Source organism: Neopsephotus bourkii, unplaced genomic scaffold, assembly GCF_033783945.1.
Source record: "Neopsephotus bourkii isolate Nb327-2 ecotype Australia unplaced genomic scaffold, CSIRO-AGI_Nbou_v1 NB_1016, whole genome shotgun sequence".
Lineage (NCBI taxonomy): Eukaryota > Metazoa > Chordata > Aves > Psittaciformes > Psittacidae > Neopsephotus > Neopsephotus bourkii.
In genome coordinates, this window is record NW_026901505.1 from 862,126 (window position 1) to 880,209 (window position 18,084).

The following is an 18,084-nucleotide window of genomic DNA, read 5'->3' on the forward strand; positions in this document are numbered from 1 at the left end:
AAGGGGGGGGAGAAAAAAAAAAGAAATGTTTTTTTTCATGTAAATTCTGAGCGTGTATTTTGCCTTTTCTGTGGTTTTGAATGCTTTGCTCTCTTGTTGAGGCAGGGATAGCTGCTGTGCAAAACACAGCCTCATCCTTGCCCACTGCAAAAATATTTTCCCACTGGATAGAGGGGAAGAAATCCAAACTGCTGGGGCATGAACAGGCCCTGAGAGGTGTTTTGTTGTGTCCCGCTGTGCCGGCGGTGCGGTGGTTGCTGGTGATGTGTGTAGGAGATGTAAATGTTCTTCTCCGTGCTCTTGGTGGACCTGTGATGTTTGACCGTGGAGCTGTGTTGGCTTGCAAGAGGTGGCCCCAAAACAGGGAAATCCATGCAGGGAGAGGATTAGCTTTTAAGGTAGAGTTTGGGTGTTTTTACAGACCTGTTTTTGATTCCTGTAGTCAAGTAGTGCTGATTTTATTTCTTTTCTAAAGGAAGGACTCGGTTCTTTCACAGTTCTTTCCCTCTGATGCCACAGTGAGTGTCTCATCCGCCTCCTGATGCCCAGGCTCTCCAGGTGTCAGGAGTGGTTTTGGGGATTGGTATCAGATGGATGAGGATGGAGGAGGTTGTATCAGGGCCCTGCATAGGGGCTATAGTGCAAATGCCATTTCAGCCTGGCTTTGGAGCTGCTGATAGCTGTGGACGTTGGATGAGCTGTGAGGGTGAAGCTGTTCCAGCAGACACTACTGGAGGAAGGACTGGGACAGGAGGAGCAGTGGAATTTGCTAGGGATGGAGGATGAGATGCTGTGACGAATATAATCTCCTTTCATTGAGAGCTCACTTTGGGCAGTCACTGGTAGGGAGGAACATCTTGGTTTCCAGTAGGCTTTTGATGTGCCTTCTCGGAGGTGGTTTCTCCTCTTTGAGGTTTCAGTGTGGTCATCTCTTCAGGAACAGGTTCCTCTGGAGGCAGCTGGATGTCCTTGCAACACCTGAAACGTTCCTTATCATTTCCAAGGGAAGCAGAATCTGGGGTTTCAACTCCTTCCAGTCTTCCAGTCAAGCTGAAGCCTGACCAAGGAAGACCCAACTTCCCAACCTGCCCATGCTGGCAGCATTAAGCACCTGCACTTTAGGGGTCTGCTTTGTCTGGTTCCTATTCCCCACCTCACCCTGCTTCTCCAGAGCAGGTTTCTGTATTCCCAGAGCATCTCTGTGCAAGCACTGATACACCACTAACCCTTTCTTTCAGCAGCCATGGTGAACAGCTTCTGTCTCTTGTCTTCCTTCTTATCTCCTGATTTCTCCTAAACTTGCAGGAAAACTAAAACATAACCATCAACTGCCACTGTCCTTTGGCTCACAGAGCCAGGGCTGCTGCTGTTATGTCTGTACCTTTAAGCTGCTGGCACTGTTCCTGACACATGCAAACTGGCATCACCCCAACTATCCCACCATGGCTCTTGGGATGACAAGGACCAGAACATAAGCAATATGGACAAGGCTACCTTGTTGGGATGGAGATTACTACCATGGACCTGCTGGATCCCCATCAGCCTCAAGGATGGAGAATAGGCTGTGGCACATTTCATCCCCTAGTACAGACAATGCTTAACCGATTTGGTTGCCTGGCTATCTGGGTCAAACCCTTCAAACGGGTCATCTCTTCCACCTCTTACAGACCATAGGGGTCACCCGAGTGGAAGCACTTGCTGGGGTGGTCTCAGGCTCACAGCTCCATGGTGAGCTTGGGAATGGCCTGTTTTCCCTTCTTGGCTGCCAGGGTTCAGCTACAACATCATCCTGCCTCAGGTCTTGCTGGTCTGGAAAAAGAAGAGGCCATCCTGGGTCTCTGTTCTGTGCTGGAGGAGTGGGTGCTCTACTCCTTCCCCTGGCCAGGCACAGACAGGGGAGCTGTCTGTCCCCCTCTCCTCAAGTATATGTCCTCTTTGCCAGGCATCAAACCCTTGTCTGACCCCAAACCTGCTTTCTTTCCCTTTGCCTTCCATGAGTTGACACCTTCATGGAGCCCCAGAGGTTGGAGCAGGCAGCAGTAGCCATTTACTCCCTTTTTGAGATGACGGTCTGCTCTGCAGCCCATGGCAGGAGCGCTGGGGAGGACCAGCAAAGAGCAGTGCCACGTTTGAGAGGGAAAGCCACGTAGCCCTGTGGACCAAGGCGTGTCTACCAGCAGAAGATCCCATCACCATCTCCTCTGACAAGAAGCGCTAACCCTTCTTCCCTACTGCAGGACACATCTCACGGTGTACACCACTCTCTTGATGCAACAACCATCCTCCTCCTAGCAGGGTAGAGACCTCACATTGCCCGTTTCCAAAGGCACAGATCCCAGCTCATCCACACCAGACAGGGAAACCCAGATGTGAACAGGCTGTAGAATATTAGAGGAGGGGCTGATGGCCCCTCTGCCATCCATCCCTAAAGGCCACCCACCAGCTCCTGGCCAAATGTCCTTCCCTCTTGCAGGTCACAGGGAGTGGAGGGGGCTGTATGGAGCGGCTCCTTCCTTCTTTGGGTTCTTGTTGTCCCTTTTTTCTAACTGTTGCACAATTTTAGGGCTTTTGTAACATTTTTTGGACAAGCAGGGAAAATGTTAACAGTGATTTAAGAGAAAAAAATGAGATCTCTCTCATATATATTATATATATATAAAACTATATACTTACAGGAAACCTCTATGGAAAATATTTATTTAAGATGATTGCAAAAAAAAATATATTATAAGGAAGAGTTTACCAAGCTTTGTCACGTAACAGGAGATCAGGCCCCGGGGAGGGGTGGCTGCCTGTCCCCTCGTGTCTGTCAGTCCATGCGGTTGCAGCTGAAGCCTTTCTCTTCTCTTTTCGTAAGTGCACTCGAACTGTTGAGCAGTGTGACCGTGTCGGATTCAGCGGGAGCTTGGGGTGGGAGGGTTTGGGGTTGGGGGGATTGTTTTTGTTTCCTTTTCCTTTGTTTTATTTGGAACCTGTGGCTGTGAACAGAATGATCACTGCTCAAATCGGATGCTCTATCTGGGGAGGGCGGCGGGGGGACCGGGCGCGGGGTGGGTGTGGGAGGGAGGGCGAGTGTCAGTTTTATTCTTGGTGTTCAAGTGCAATAAATAGCTACCAACTTCTGAGCATGGAAACGGGTGATTCTCCGTCACTGCAGTGACTCACTGTCTGTCACCGCCTTGTCCCGCTGTCACCGCGCTCTTTCCTCGAAAGCAGAATGGGGATCAGGCATTGGGCAGTGGCTACAGGCAACGGGGGCTTTCCTCCTGCGTGCAGGATGTTGGTACCCTGGGCACTGCCTGACCCTGCCTGGCCACCACCAACCCTGGGCTTCGGGAGAGCTTGATGTCATAGAACCATAGAATGGTTTGGGTTGAAGGGACCTTAAAGCTCCTCCAGCTCCAACCCCTGCCACGGGCAGGGACCCCTTCCACTGGAGCAGCTTGCTCCAAGCCCCTGTGTCCAACCTGGCCTTGAGCACTGCCAGGGATGGGGCAGCCACAGCTCCTCTGGGCACCCTGTGCCAGCGCCTCAGCACCCTCACAGGGAACAGCTTCTGCCTCAGAGCTGAGCTCAATCTCCCCTCTGTCAGTTTGGAGCCGTTCCCCTGTCACTACGCACCCTTGTGAAAAGCCAGAGGGACCCCAGGGTGGGTTTGGGGATCCCAGGGGCAGCTTTGCTCATGAGGTCAGGGTGGCACCGGGGGACAGGGGCTGGGGTCGGGCTGCCACGGTCCCTGTGCCCCACCGCGCACGTCAGGCAGCAAGATCCCCCCTCCGCATCCCCATCCCTGCCATGTGCCGCGTCCCCGGCAGGGAGCAGCATCAGACCGGGAGCGAGCAGCGGGACGCGCTGGAGCCCAAAGCGGCGCCGGGGATGTGCCTGTGTCCGTGGTCCCTGGGAGGACCGGCTGGCATGCCGGGGTGCCGGGTGCGGATGCGGTATCGGTGCCAGGAGCAGGGTGTGCTGCCACCAGCGCATCCCACACCTCCCTGTGCTCAGCCACACATAGCCCTGGGGATGTCCCCTCTGTTGTGCCGCTGCCCCAGCAACTTTTGCCCTTGGTTTCCTTTCACTGCTGTCAGCTTTGCTTCCCAACACATCCCTGGTGCAGCCTCTGCTCCATCGTTCCCATCACTCTGCAACCGATTGACAGCACCTACCAAGTTCTGGGGTTACAGAGGGGGATTTAGGAAATGTGACAGGACCCCCTGCAAATAGAAAAAGGTCAGAGACACGCAGAAACCAGACCAGCTTGGTCAGCCCAAAGCACCTCCATCTCCATGCTGTGGGAACGCATCAGGCTCTCCTGGTTCCTTTGGCACACGGTGGCCACCAGCAACATGAAACACCATCACCGGCTTCATCACACCAAGCATGTGTGCCCCTCCTGGGGCCAGCTCAGCCTGTGTTCCCCAGCCAGCACCCCCAGCAATGGCTGGGCAGCACCATGACCTGCTGAGGCCTCCTGCTTGGTAAATAGTGTCAAGGTTAGAGCGAGGGATTCATTGGGGCCATAAACGTTTATGGCAGGCCCTCCCCGCTGCCCAGCCACCACAGCCTGAACTTTCCATCAGCGATGCTTTTATGGCTGGTCTCTAATGATTAACCCTGCCTAGCTGCCGAAGGTGCTTTGCAGCACAGTCGTGAGCCCCACACACATGAAGGAACTGAGGTTGGGAGACCCCCATCATCCCTGCTGCCATAGTGGGGTGCGTTGAGGGGATGTGGAAAGCCACTGGTGGTCCTGCAGGGAAAAGGAAGGGCAGAGCTGGCTCGGGAGGATGCTCAGCATCCCTGTGCATGAGCAGGGCAGGACAAAGACAGCAATGAAAGCTCCTCCACCATTAGGAAAGGTCATCCAGGAAAACTGCAGCCTTGTCCCAGGATTCATTCCTGGGCTGCATAGCCCATGGGGTTAAGAGCCCTGTGCACCAGGGCCACATCATCCAGCCATAAACACTATTTTTTCTGTTTATCCTGGGTTTTTAGCTTTTACCTGACCAGGACAGAGATTTGCAGGATAAAGCACAGAAGGGCTGTGCCCCCAATCCCTGAAAGCATCCCTGGATGTGCCCTTCTTTGCATGCTGAGGACCCCCAAATAACCCAAGCAGAAGCTGTGTCACACACTGCTTTTTAATGGTGAGCTGGTGGTACATGGGAGAAGGCGCACATGACACTGGGGTGATAGGGACTGGCAGCATTGGGTCCCAACAGCCCCATCCTGGACCTCACTGGCACTTCCCAGGACAGCAGCATCAGCAGGAGATTGGGTCTTTGGGACATAGGCCCTGGGAGACACCCCAAAATCACACACAGGCACTGAAACACAGCCCTTCCTTCCCTGGGAAAAGCAGCACCCTTGGATGTCCCTTGGGGATGGAAACTGATCCTCCTTTGGAGCTGGGTCCAGCTGAGATTTCTCTGTCCTCCTGCACACATGGGAGCACAGATCACCCCAGCCCTACCAGGCACCATGGGGAAGAGCTGGCCTGACCCACCGAGGTCCCTGGGGATCTGCAAGCTTGGAAAGGCCCAAGCTGGTTTGTTTAGAAAGCTTTATTATTTCTTCCTTCTCATTGCTTCAACTGCTCATTGATTAGGTCACATTCCTTGAGCGGGACACTGGTTTGTGCTGGTTTTGCTGCAGTGCCTCCGGCACGCACTGTCCTCAGGGCATGGGGGATGTTATAGTCCTTTCTCACACGTGTTTGTGGGTTACTGGAGTTAAATACACACAAGTAGAGAACAGACCAATGCAGAGGATGTCCTCCTCCTCCCCACCTCCTGCAGCCGGAGCATCTCTGCATCCCTGTAGCTGGCACATCCTTGTGGCTGGAGCGTCCCTGCATGGGGAAGGCAGGGCTAGGGCTGAGGGTGGAGAGGGGCAGCCCGGACACTTCAACCAGACACCATCACAGGAGCACAGAGATGTGTCACAGCTGTCACACTGAGCAGAAACACCTCGGGACACAGGGACAAGCAGCAGCTCCATCCTGGCTGGGTCAGGGCGGTGATGCGGACACCGGCAGGGTCAGCACCTCCCAACTGCTCCCAAACCCGCCCGCTGGGGCTGTCCTGCAGTGCCACAGTGCAACCTGTGCGAACTGGGGGGTGAGCCCCTCCCAGCCTGCGGGGTCCCATCACATCATGGACTCCTCCTCCTCCTCCATCTCCCGGTCCACCTCGATGGCCGTGTTCTCGTAGCTGGTGATGCCGCCGTATTTCCGCATGTGGACCATGAGGGGCTTGGGGGACTGGCTGCCGGGCAGGCTCGCCACGTACAGCCCTGTGCGGTTCTCCTCCAGTGATGGGCCCCAGTCCATGGTGGGGCGGCTGGCCTGCTGCACCCGCTGCGGGGAGACAGGCACCCTGCACACCTCTGCTCCCAGTGAGGGTGGGGTGGGACGCGATGGGATGGGATGGGATGGGATGGGATGGGATGGGATGGGATGGGATGGGATGGGATGGGATGGGATGGGATAAATGGGATGGGATGGGATGGAATGGATGGGATAGGATGGGATGGGATGGGATGGGATGGGATGGGATGGGATGGGATGGGATGGGATAGGATGGGATGGGATGGGATGGGATGGGATAGGATGGGATGGGATAGGATGGGATGGGATGGGATGGGATGGGATGGGATAGGATGGGATGAGATGGGATGGGATGGGATAGGATGGGATGGGATGGGATAGGATGGGATGAGATGGGATGGGATGGGATAGGATGGGATGGGATGGGATGGAATGGGATGGGATGGGATAGGATGGGATGGGATGGGATGGGATAGGATGGGATGGGATAGAATGGGATGAGATGGGATGGGATGGGATGAGATGGGATGGGATGGGATGGGATAGGATGTGATGTGATGGGATGGGATAGGATGGGATAGGATGAGATGGGATGAGATGGGATGGGATGAGATGGGATGGGATGGGATGGGATGGAATGGGATGGGATGGGATGGGATGAGATGGGATGGGATGAGATGGGATGATATGGGATGGGATACAATATGATGAGATGGGATACGATGAGATGGGGATAGGATGGGATGTGATGGGATGGGATGTAATGTGATGTGGTAGGATAGGATGCGATACAATGTGATGTGATGTGATGGGATGCAATAGGATGGGATGGGATACAATGGGATGGAATGGGATACAATGGGATGTGATGGGATGGAATGGGATGAGATGGCATGGGATATAATAAAATGGGATGGGATGTGATGGGATGGAATGTGACGGGATGAAATGGGATGCGATGGGATGTGATGGGATGCAATGGGATGCAATGAGATGGGATAAGATGCGATAGGGATGGGATAGGATGCAATGGGATGGGATGGGATGCTATGGGATGGAATGGGTTGCAATGGGATGGGATGAGATGGGATGGGATAGAATAGGGTGGAAGCTTGTGCTGAAGCTCCTTGGGAAGGCAGCTCTGTGCAAGTGCCCTGCTATGGCTGGGGAGCTGCTGGGGTGGGGGGCAGCGGGCTCTGCTGCCTCTTCTTCAGACAGCCTGGGGAGAGCAGCAAAGCCCAGCAGGGCTGGGAAAGCTGCAGGCAGCTCCATAGCCTGCTCCAAGAATCCCACCCGTGCTGCCTGCGGCTGCCTGCAGGGGATGGCAGCTGCGTTCCTCGCTGTCATTGCTCCTGCAAAACGGGTGCAAAGTCCCACGTGCCCATGCCCGCCCCATGCGAGGGACAATGTGAGTCCCAAAGGACAAGGCTTGTTCTGGAGGGGGGCTGCACACAGGGATACCCCTTGGGAAGCAGCGTGACTCTGCCTGCCTGGCACCATGGGAAGGTGACACTGGAGATGCCCTGGGATGCATCATCTTTCACACCCCATGGGCAGCAAGGAGGGATGGACACATGCACCTCCAGGAGAGAGGATGCAGAAGGTGACAGAGGATACAGGGGCTCGTGGTCACCCCTGCGTGATTGCGGGGTGCTCCCCAGCAATGCTGGCCCCAGCACCTCCTACCTCCCACAGAGTCCCTTCTTCTTGGAGCACAGCCACCACCATGCCAATGGGAATCATCAGGCAGGACAGGACTCCCATGAGGATGCCCAGGATCTCGGCCCAGGCAGGGAAGCGGTAGCTGCCGTACTCAGAGGGCTGGTACTTGATGATGTTGTACACCAGCAGAGCCTGCGGGTGGGAGCAAAGTGAGAACCCAGAGCCCTCTGAGGGTCTCCTGCTCAGAAAGGGCCTGGAGATGATGGAGACCTCCCAGCAGAACCCGAATGGTCCCTGGGGCAGGAGATGCCAGCAGTTACCATCATTGTTGCTGGGGACAGGACCATCCAGCAGGCTCTGAAGTAGGGCCCTGGTTTGAAGCCCAGCATCATGTGGATATCTCGGCAAAACCTCTTTATGCCTGGAGGAGGCAGAGGGAGCAGGACTCAGAAGCTGCGATACAGGCAGAGCTCTATCACAGTTGCATCACAGACACAGCCCACCCTTCCCCATGGCCCTGTGGGGACAGACACCTTACCATAGACACGTGTCACCACGAGGCAGGTAGTGATCACCACCACCATGAGACCAAAGCCAGCGCTGTAGTCATCCAGTAGGACCAGCCAGTACATCCCACCCTGTGGACGCAAAGCACAGTGGCCAGCATCTCTGGGACCATCATCCCAATAAACCCCTACCCATATCCTCCTGCTTTTGGGGTACAGTCCTCTTGGCCCCTCTGTGGGCACTGAGGAAGACAGTGGTCAGGCACCCACAGAAGACATCATTGTTCTTCTGGGGTTGTGCAGGGACAGGATAATGCTGTGTTGCTCCCCTTGGACCTTACATCCTAATGAAGCCCAAAATCATCAGTTGTCTCTCTTCCACCTCAACAGCTGATGTGAGCATCGGTGTCTCTGCAAACTCAGCCTGTGCCTTAAGCTCTCCGCAACACATCCAGCCCCAACCCTTACCTCTGTTGTGAGGATGAGCCCCATCAGGAAGAGGGCAATGCAGATGATAGCAGAGAATGAAGCTTTCTTTGGCCGCAGGTAGTAAGGAAACTCATCTGTGACTGCTGTGACGATGGTCTCCATAAAGGCAAACTGCATGCAAAGGAGAAGAGGATCCCCATAGCCCCGGGGCTGCCCAGGCACCATGGCTGGCTGAGTGGGCTCTGTCCTTACCTGGCTGTCCAGGCCCAAGGTTAACAGCATGAAGAAGAACAGGAAAGACCAGAAAGGAGAAAGCGGAAGCATTGTCATGGCCTGGGGGTACACCACAAAAGCCAGGCCAGGACCTAAAGGAGGCAAAGGACAGCAGGGTGAAAAGGGGGTGACAGTGCTGGGCATAGGGGGATGGAGGAGAGGAGAGCCCATCAGAGCAGCACCACAGTGGGGAACTGAGGTGCAGCAGAGGGTGAGAGGTGCAGGACAGCCAGCCTGCTCCTTGCTCATACATCGTTTTATTAGACATCACTTGGTGTTGCTATCAGTTTGCATGGCAGGAACTGGTTTCTCCCCTTCCCTCCCCTTGGCCAGCTGAGCACATAGCATCATCTCTCATGTGCCTCAGGTGCCTCCCACCCTAGAAGGGATGCTCCTCAGTGCACCCAAGCAGAAGGTGAAGGGGAAAGGGTCTTTGGCCTCACCTGCTTTTGCCACCTGGTTAACAGGGACCCCAAGCTCCTGGGACATGTATCCCAAAACGGAGAAGATGGCAAACCCTGCCAGGATGCTGGTGATGGCATTGCCCAGGGTCACTATGAAGGTGTCCCTACAGAGGAGAAAGAAGATTCTCTGAACATGCCCACTCCTTCCCACCCCACACCAGTGGCATTGCCAGTCCCAAGTGCCACAGTGATTCTACTCCAGCTCCTCTCTTGGCATGTGCTTTTCATAGTCAAAAGGAGTGTCTATATAATGGCATAGGTCATTTTGTGGGGTTCCTTTCAAGCTTTCTTTCCCCTAGGACAAGGGGACAGGACAAACAGGCATAACACCAGCCCCAAACATCCTCAGCATTCAGCACCTACAGCCCAAAGCTTCTCAGCCAGATGTTGTGCCTTGATGCTCAGGAGAACTTTCTTCTACAGAGCCCTCTGTCCCTCTTGAGCCTGTGCAAGCTGCCAGGTATCTATAAGGTGCTTGGGCAAGGAGCAGTGCTGGGTGATCGTGTACTTTGAACCCACCAGCTGAGGTTTCAATGGCTCCCCCAATCCATGCTCTTCACAAGACAGGAGCTGGCTCCTACCTGTAGATGTTCTGATGGAAGGTGTTGTAGGAGGCGAAGGTGAGGAGGCCCCCAAAGCCTACCCCAAGGGAGTAGAAAATCTGCAGGGCAGCCTCGATCCACACCTGGGGGAAGAAAGCAGGTCTGAGGAGAGCTCTTCCTTGCTAACGCACCCACCGCTCACAGTGGGTCAGTTGGCTTGTGGAAGGACTAAGGAGAGGTTTCTAGATCCTGTCCAGTGCCCTTGTAGAACTGGGTGGTCTCTGCTACCAACACTGCGGATCCCAAGGAAATCCCTGCTCTGCACTCTGAGATTGCTTGAGAAATACAAAACAGCCAAGTCCAGCATGAGCACTTATAAGCCCCCCATAGCTCATCACAGGGGCTAATCCTGCCCATGGTTCTGGTACGCAGGGGAGGTGGTGAGCATAGATCCCCTGCATGGAGAACCAGAAATGCAGGCATAGGGATGTACCCCATGAGAAGAGCCCTATAGACAAGGTGTGGAGCAAAGACAGGTTGCTAAAAGGCAAGTACTTTCGGTCTAAGATCAATCTAGAGAGGACTGTAGGTCAGGGGATGGCCAGGAAAGGCATCAAAGTAAAGGACTCGTCTCTGCTGCGCACTGGAGGTGCAGGAGAAAAGGTTCATCTCTGTGTGTTGGGCAAGACCCTGCTCACCTTGGAAGAGAGCAGGTGATCGAACTGGGGCGTGAGGTAAAACCGGATCCCTTTCCAGGCCCCCTCCAGGGTCACGCCACGGATGAGCAGCATCACCAGGATGAGGTAGGGGAAGGTGGCGGTGAAGTACACGACCTGCGGGAGAGCAGAGCCCACTGGGAGAGCTGGGGGCGAGAGCACAGCTCAAGTGGTCCCTCCCAGCCCTCCACTGCATCTCCCTGCACTGCCCAGTCCTTGGGATGCAGCAGCACCAGTGGTGTCAGCCCTGGCACTGTCTGGATGTGGGACCCATGCCCAGGATGCTGTTTCTGGGTCTCACTTTCCCAGATGTGCAGAGAATCACAGGCACTGGTGAGCATCGCTGTAGATCCCCCCCAGAAAGACTGTCCAGCTCTTACCTTTCCAGAGGATTTGACTCCCTTTAGGATGCACAGATAGACGATAGTCCAAGAAAGAAGCAGGCACAGACACAAGTTCCAGCGGATCCTCCCGGGATCTCCGATCCCAGAGCTCCCTTGGATGTGCAGGACGTACCGGCTAGGGAGAAAGGAGAACCACTAGTGAGCGGCCATGGGCAATCCCTGTCTTCTCCCTGAGGCCTCTCTGGACCCAGCAATGCCTCTGCTCAAAAAATAACCTTGTCAAAAATCCCAGTGATGAGAGACAGTTGTTTGATGGGGAAGGGGAAGCAGTTGGTGTGATTTCTCCACCATGCATTACAGCCCACAAAGGACGCCTGGAGGCTTGAGAGCAAATTCCCAGCCAGTCCAGGCATGGGATGCATTTCAGTCTAATGTATCTCCAGGCCAGCAAAGCAGTGCTAACTCATGGGCATCTCCCACATCCCAGGGACATGATCCTAATGCCTAAACTGAGATACTGCCCACAGCTGACCATGAGAACCCATCACTGCATCTACACCACCAACCATGAGACATCCAGCACAAACCCTTCACCCCTCACCCCATCCCCATGCTCTCTCTGGTTGGATGCCAACCATGTCTATGTATAGAGAGTGACTTACAAGGAGCACTGTAGAAAACTTGGAAAGTCAAGAGGAAAGGGAAGGTTTAACTGAAAGTGATCTAGTTGAAGACATCCCTGCTCATTGCAGGGGAGTTGGACTAGATGAGCTTAGAAGGTCCCTTCCAACCAAAGGATTCTATGATTCTGTGTCCCCGTGGCCAGGTTGAGCTCTGTACCTCCAGTACTCCTCGCTGGGGCTGACAGTGTTGGTGATGTTGATGGGAAAGGTGGTGTTCCCCGCCTTGATGACGTGGTGGTCCAGGCACAGGTCGGTGTTCCACCAGTTGCCGCAGTGCTGCCAAGGCAAGTCGCTTGTGAGGGATGCAAAGAGGTAGAAGAGAACGTAAGCAATGATCATATTGTAGTAAATGGCCACCAGGGAGACGATGAGGATCGTGCCCATGCCAACGCCTGGAGGAAGGAGAGGGTAAAGAAGAAATGAGCCATCTCTCTGCAGCAGAGAACACCCAAAACCAGGGTCAGACATTGGAGCTCAGCAGCCAAATGTTTAACCAGCCTGAGGTTCACCCAGTGGGGGGACCCTCTTATTGTACCCTCTGGACAAGCCTTCTCTGAACTGATGACCTATTTCATCATACAGATGATTTTACTCTAACTTGATGTCAAGAGTAAAAGTGTTTGATTTGACCTTTTATGAATGCTTTATTCTTACCTTTGTCTTCCACAGCCATTGCTCAGCTTTGGGGCTGTATTTTGTACACTGGATGGCTTAATAATTTTTTATCTAACACGATACCCAAAGCCTCCAAAGACTGATAGATCTCATACATATCTTGCAGCTACTAAGCTAGTCCAGCCTGCTCCACCTGCCCCTAGGATTTAACCTTTGATTCTAACACAAGCTTTGAGGACCATGGGATGCGGATGCTGGTCCATGTCCTCATCAAGCAACTCTTCCAGTGGCCACACAGAGGCTCTGGACTTCTCTCACGCACCTTTAAAGAGAGGGCTTATCTTCCAGACAGCGAGCGGCCCCAGGCTGGAGAACTGGCCAAGGGACAGCTCCATGAAGAAGATGGGGATCCCGCAGATGGCCAGCATGATGAAGTAAGGAACCAAGAAAGCTCCTGCAAGAAGCAAGGAAAAGCCCCCTAAAACATTCCACCAGCCCAGCTCAGCCAGGGGGAGATGTGGCCCCTCCAAAGGATACCCGAGTACCTCCTCCATTGGTGTAAGCCCTGTAGGGGAACCTCCAGACGTTTCCGAGGCCCACGCAGTATCCAATGCAGGAGAGGAGGAAGTCCAGCCGCCCTGTCCAGTTCCCTCTGTCCTCTGGGCACCCGGAGCCTAGATCCCCATCCTGGCTGCTGGGGCTCACCAGGAGCTCTGGAGTCACCGGCTGAGCAAGAGAGCAGGGCATGGGATAGAGCGGAGAGGGTTAAGGAAGGAATAAAAGCAGGGGATGAAGAGTGGAGAAGGAAGGAGCTCTGAAAGTTCTGGTGTGAGTTTGTGACCCCAAGTTACAGCACTGACACTTGTCCAGCCCTTACCTTGCCCGAGGATTTGACTTCCTTTAGGATGCATAGTTCAGCTGGTACTGAGGTACAGAGACAGGAGAATGCTGTGGTCCCTGCTGGCAAGGCACTGGGACCAGGACAGGAGGAGCCCATTTGGGAACTTTCCCTCCTTTTGGGCTCTCAAGAGAAAAACGCAGCCATCTCCATGTCCCTGAGTTCATGGATTTTAGAGAACAAGCCCATGGGATGTGACTGAGGAAGAGGGGCCTGGATTTGGAGGGATCAGACAGACGGAGCTGTTGCTCCCCAGTGGACGTATGTGCTTAAAGCTTGCAGCAGGCCTTCCTCTATCCCCTGGGAGATGAGAGTTGGGTGAGCAGAGCCCGGTGCTGCCCTGCTTCAGCCCCTGGGGAAAGTGGCAGCTATCTGCTCTCCTCCTCCTCCTCTCTGGCTGGACCAAAGGATGCTCTTGCTGCCAGTTCCCATGGAGACAAGGAGCCACTGCTGATGGAGATGGCTGCAGGCTCCCACCCTTCGCAGGGTGCACCCCAGCTCACAGCCCTAAGGAACCAAACACAGGGGTGAACCCATCCCTACCCAGCATGAAAACTCCTAGGGGGGCAGGACAAGCAGAGCAAACTCTTCCCCAAGCCAACCTGAACTGCAGAGGCCGAGCTCTGGTGTTACACTAAACCCCATCATTAAAAGCCCATACCTGCTGGATGCTGCCTTCACAAGGCAAGGGCCAGCAGAAAAAGCTTCAGAAACACAGGTTGAAAAGTCAGAATGTGACCCCAATCCTGCTGCTATAAAGCTGTTGCCTGGCAGCCCTCCTGCAGCTAACACAGGTCTCCAGCTTAGCAACTTCTCCAAACCATGGCCATGCCTGGTAATTAACCCAGCACACACAGTGAGCGTGACCCACAGCAACCTGTGTTTGTTGGGTGAGGGACAGACTGCTCTGCTACATCCCTCCCAAATGTTTCAACAGCTAAACCCTCTGCATGGGGACAGGAGCTATGGGGCCATCACAGTTTGGTCTTTACCCCCACCAGAATGCTTCCCATTCCATCACACTGCTGGGGACCTCTTGCTTTCCAGGTTTGCAGCACACCAAAACAGCAGGCAGGGATGCTGGGGCATCATCAAATCCTCTTGCTTAATTCCTGCACCTCTGCCTGAACCCTGAACAGCTGCAGAAGGGCAGAGGCATGACCTGACTCAATGCAGGTGCCCATCCATCAGGTGTGGCATGGAAATAACACAGAAGCAACCAAAGGAGAAGGAAGGAACCAACCGGACCTTTTCCAAATGAAAACCTTTTCCCAGTCCCCATCTCTGTCACCCTTTTCAGAGGTCATGGGATGGAGTTTGTCACCCATGCCTCAGTGATGACCGCCCTGCCTTATTGATATCTTTAGCTGGAGCTCTGCAGTTGAAGTCTGAGACTCCAGAGGAGGCAGCAGAGACTGTTTAGGAGTCAGATAGACCCCAAGGAGGGTGACACTGCAGTCACATCGGGCAGCCTAGGGAAGTACGGGCCAGGGATGCTGCTGGAAAACACACAGACAGGCTTCTCCAGGACTGTAATGCCCCCAAATGCCTCAAATCATAGCCTTCCCATAGAAATCACAGCAAACCTGGCCTATTTGCCTTACTAAAAACAAACTGCAAAATGCAGTATTTAGGGCTTGCAGCCCATCTTTGTCCTAGATAGCAGAGAGATGCACACCTCTACTTCAGAGTGCTGAAATCTCACATGCTGGCTCAATTCCATCCTCTTTTTGGGGGATTAATGCTCCTTTTCAGCCTTTGTCATAACAGGAACCTTCTTTTCCAGCAGCAGCTGAAGTGCTGTAGTGCTACAGTATTGCTCTAGTGCTTTCCACAGTCAACAGCCATCTTTCAAAGCGGGCTCCTGTCTCGCGGTTATAAACAGACGGGGACTAACAGCTCCCTTGGCAACCACGTCCTCTTTGAACACGGCATCACTTTCCATTATTCACCACAAGATGCTCCCAAAGAAGTCAGCAAAGCAAAGGTCACTGGGAAGAAAAAGCATTTTAGTCTCTGCCAAGACAAGAGCTGGCTTCCATAAGGAAATTGCCTTGTGCTAATTATTTTCTGTAAACCAATTTGTTTTAATGAGTACAAATCTCGGCTGCATCCATGAGAAATCAGCCAGATTAAAGTTACTTTTTCATCACATTTTGTCTCCATTGTGGGGTTATTTTGTCGGTGTTTTTGCATGGACCACAGCCTTTGGTTGGGAGGAATGCCACCCGGCACCAAATTCCTCCCCTGTGGATCCGAGCCATGTGCGAGCACAGTGTGTCTGTAGAGTGTGAGTCACTTCGGATTAGTTTGAATTGCTGGTTAATCTCTTCGGGGGAAAAAAAAGAGAGAAAACAGCATAAAAATGAATTCAAATGCAAAATCTCTTAGAAAGGGAAGTCAATGAAGCACCTCGATGGGGTGGAGGAGCCCCTCGAAGGGCTGCGCCAACCCTGGGTTCCCCCAGCCTGGGATCACAGCACATGCCAGGAGAGGGAGCAAGTGATGCTGGAGCCGGCACAGGGGATATGGGGAGATTGCTGAGACTGAAGCAAACTCATTACAGCGGTGTCCATAGGGAGTGTGCACCACTGCGAATTCTTATGGACTTTCATCCTAAAACCGTGGGGAAAAGAGTGGGGAAGGTCTGAGGCAGGCAGAGGAGGGCAGCAGCTCAGGCCTGGCTGGGTACAGGGAGGTACAGCCCAAATCCTGGCTTCCACCATTGCTTTCCATGGGCTTTAGTACACTTCTAATGAATAACCCCCAAAGCAAATAATCAAACAAATAAAACCCATCCATTCTGTTCTTCTGGAACTACTCTTATGCAAATGCCAACCCGAAATCATTAGAGCATGAGAAAGATCTTCTCTATTAAAGAGGAATTTCCATATGTCTCAAACATGTCTGGTGAGAAGGCATAAAACTCCCTGCTCACTGCTGGGAAGCGGATCACAGTGACAGGGAGAGGATGCTATTGGGGTCCCAGGGCAGGCACTGCAGCCAGGGCTATGCAAACTCTTCCATTGGCCACGAATGGTTCTGGACAAGCACAATCCCAGCACTGGACATGGGGATCCCAAGGTGTTGGGTGGCTGTGAGCATCAGGTTCTCCATCTGGAACTCAGCAAGAGTATTTTGGGGTAATGAAGGACAGCAGGGCCCTGGGCAGCAGTGGGAATGGGGAAAATAGACATCTGCTTTCCATTCCAGCGTATTGCTGCGGGACTGAATGAGTTCCTGAATAAATCCTAAAGAGGATCACCAGCAGCAGAGGAATTCAAGGATCTCAGGAAGCCTTTGGAAGGGGCAGAGACAAATTTTAATGGCTTTGGCAGTCACAAAGTCACCTGAAAAAGCAATTTGTAGGAGAGAGGAGGAGAAGGAAGAGCCAGATGATGGCTCCAAACAACAACGGAGGAGGAAAGGCAGCCCCGAGGCTGCTGGCTTTCACCAGGCCACTGCTGGCTTTTTTACGTCATATCCCAATATCCTAGGAATTTCCTGCCAGGGATGAAACTCTCCTGGGTTTTCATTCATCTGAAAGCTGGTGCAGGTTGGAGTCGCCCTCCCCTGTGGTTAGTGGGCATGGTTTGGCAGAGGGCAGAGCCTGGGATGCTCTGGGAAGGGCTGACACATCAGGAGCGTGTCCCCATGCAGGAGAAGGGGCTTGGTCCCCAGTGTGAGGGTAGATGGGGACTCTGAGCCTGGAGTGGCTCTGAGGGGAGCCAAAGATAGGAAAGCCTGAGCTGGGCTTAAAATGGGTTTCCATAAGGGTACAAAAAAGGTTTTCAGCTCTGCCCTGACCCCAGAGGTCAGGGTCCAGCACTACCTTTAAACGCATCCGAGGAGGAGGCATCCGGTGGGAAAGGCACTGCCCAGCTCCCGTGCTCATCCCGGAGGATGGGGGGGAACCCCTCACATTCCACCACCCCCGAGCCCGGGCAGCCCCCGGGGCCGTTGGGAGCCGCCCCCCGGGGGTACCACGCTGCTGGAGCAGCTCTGCCCCGGGAATCACCGCCGGGAATCACCGCCGGCATCCCGCGGGAAGGGGCAGCTCAGGCCCTCCACTGGGCACTAACCACAGCGAGCCCCGGGTACGAAACGCCCCCATCCCTCTGCCCCGCATCCCGCTGCTGCCCCACGCACACACGCTATTCCCGTGGGCATCCCTGCCAGGGAAAAGTCTGTCGTCTCCCCACGGAGGCTCCCGTGACTGCGGGTCCATGCCTTGTCCCCGGCTCCCAGCCCTGAGGGCATCCCCGCTTCCCGGCTCTCACCTCCCGGAGATGCTGCTGCCGAATCTTCTTCATCCCAGAATCCTGTTGCTATGAGCTCCCCGCTCCTGACACTTTTTCCTCTCGCTTTCTTCAGCGATGGAGAGGGAGAAGGGGGAGAGGGCGAAGCGATAACAGGCAAACGGGGGGGGGGGGGGCACACAAACACCTTCCTGCCGGCGGGGGAACGGGGGGAGCGAGGCTGGAGGGAGGGAAGGTGTTCCTGGAGTTGAGGATGGCTGCTGAGCAGGGAGGGAGGAGGGACGGCTCTCGCAGGCTGGAGAAGGGCTGTCTGTCAAACGCACCCCTCCGGGGGGGGAGTCCGGGACCTCAGCCCCCCGCCGGGAGAG

General features: G+C 54.3%; 1 protein-coding gene across 2 annotated transcripts; it reads right to left on the reverse strand.

The window, feature by feature from the left end:
• Positions 1–5,120: 5,120 nt before the first annotated feature.
• On the reverse strand, positions 5,121–18,084 carry SLC6A7 (solute carrier family 6 member 7). Of its 2 annotated transcripts, XM_061360131.1 has the most exons (14): positions 17,738–18,078; positions 13,105–13,285; positions 12,882–13,013; positions 12,102–12,336; positions 11,298–11,436; positions 10,900–11,034; positions 10,241–10,344; positions 9,639–9,763; positions 9,175–9,287; positions 8,962–9,093; positions 8,526–8,625; positions 8,308–8,408; positions 8,012–8,179; positions 5,121–6,355 (listed from the first exon to the last, which is right to left on the reverse strand). In XM_061360131.1, exons 1-14 carry the CDS (start codon positions 17,768–17,770, stop codon positions 6,146–6,148), a joined length of 1,908 nt encoding a protein of 635 aa, XP_061216115.1. In that variant the 5' UTR covers positions 17,771–18,078; the 3' UTR covers positions 5,121–6,145. The 2 variants fall into 2 exon arrangements, with proteins under 2 accessions (XP_061216115.1, XP_061216114.1); XM_061360130.1 differs by having other exon boundaries at positions 8,962–9,287; positions 17,738–18,084.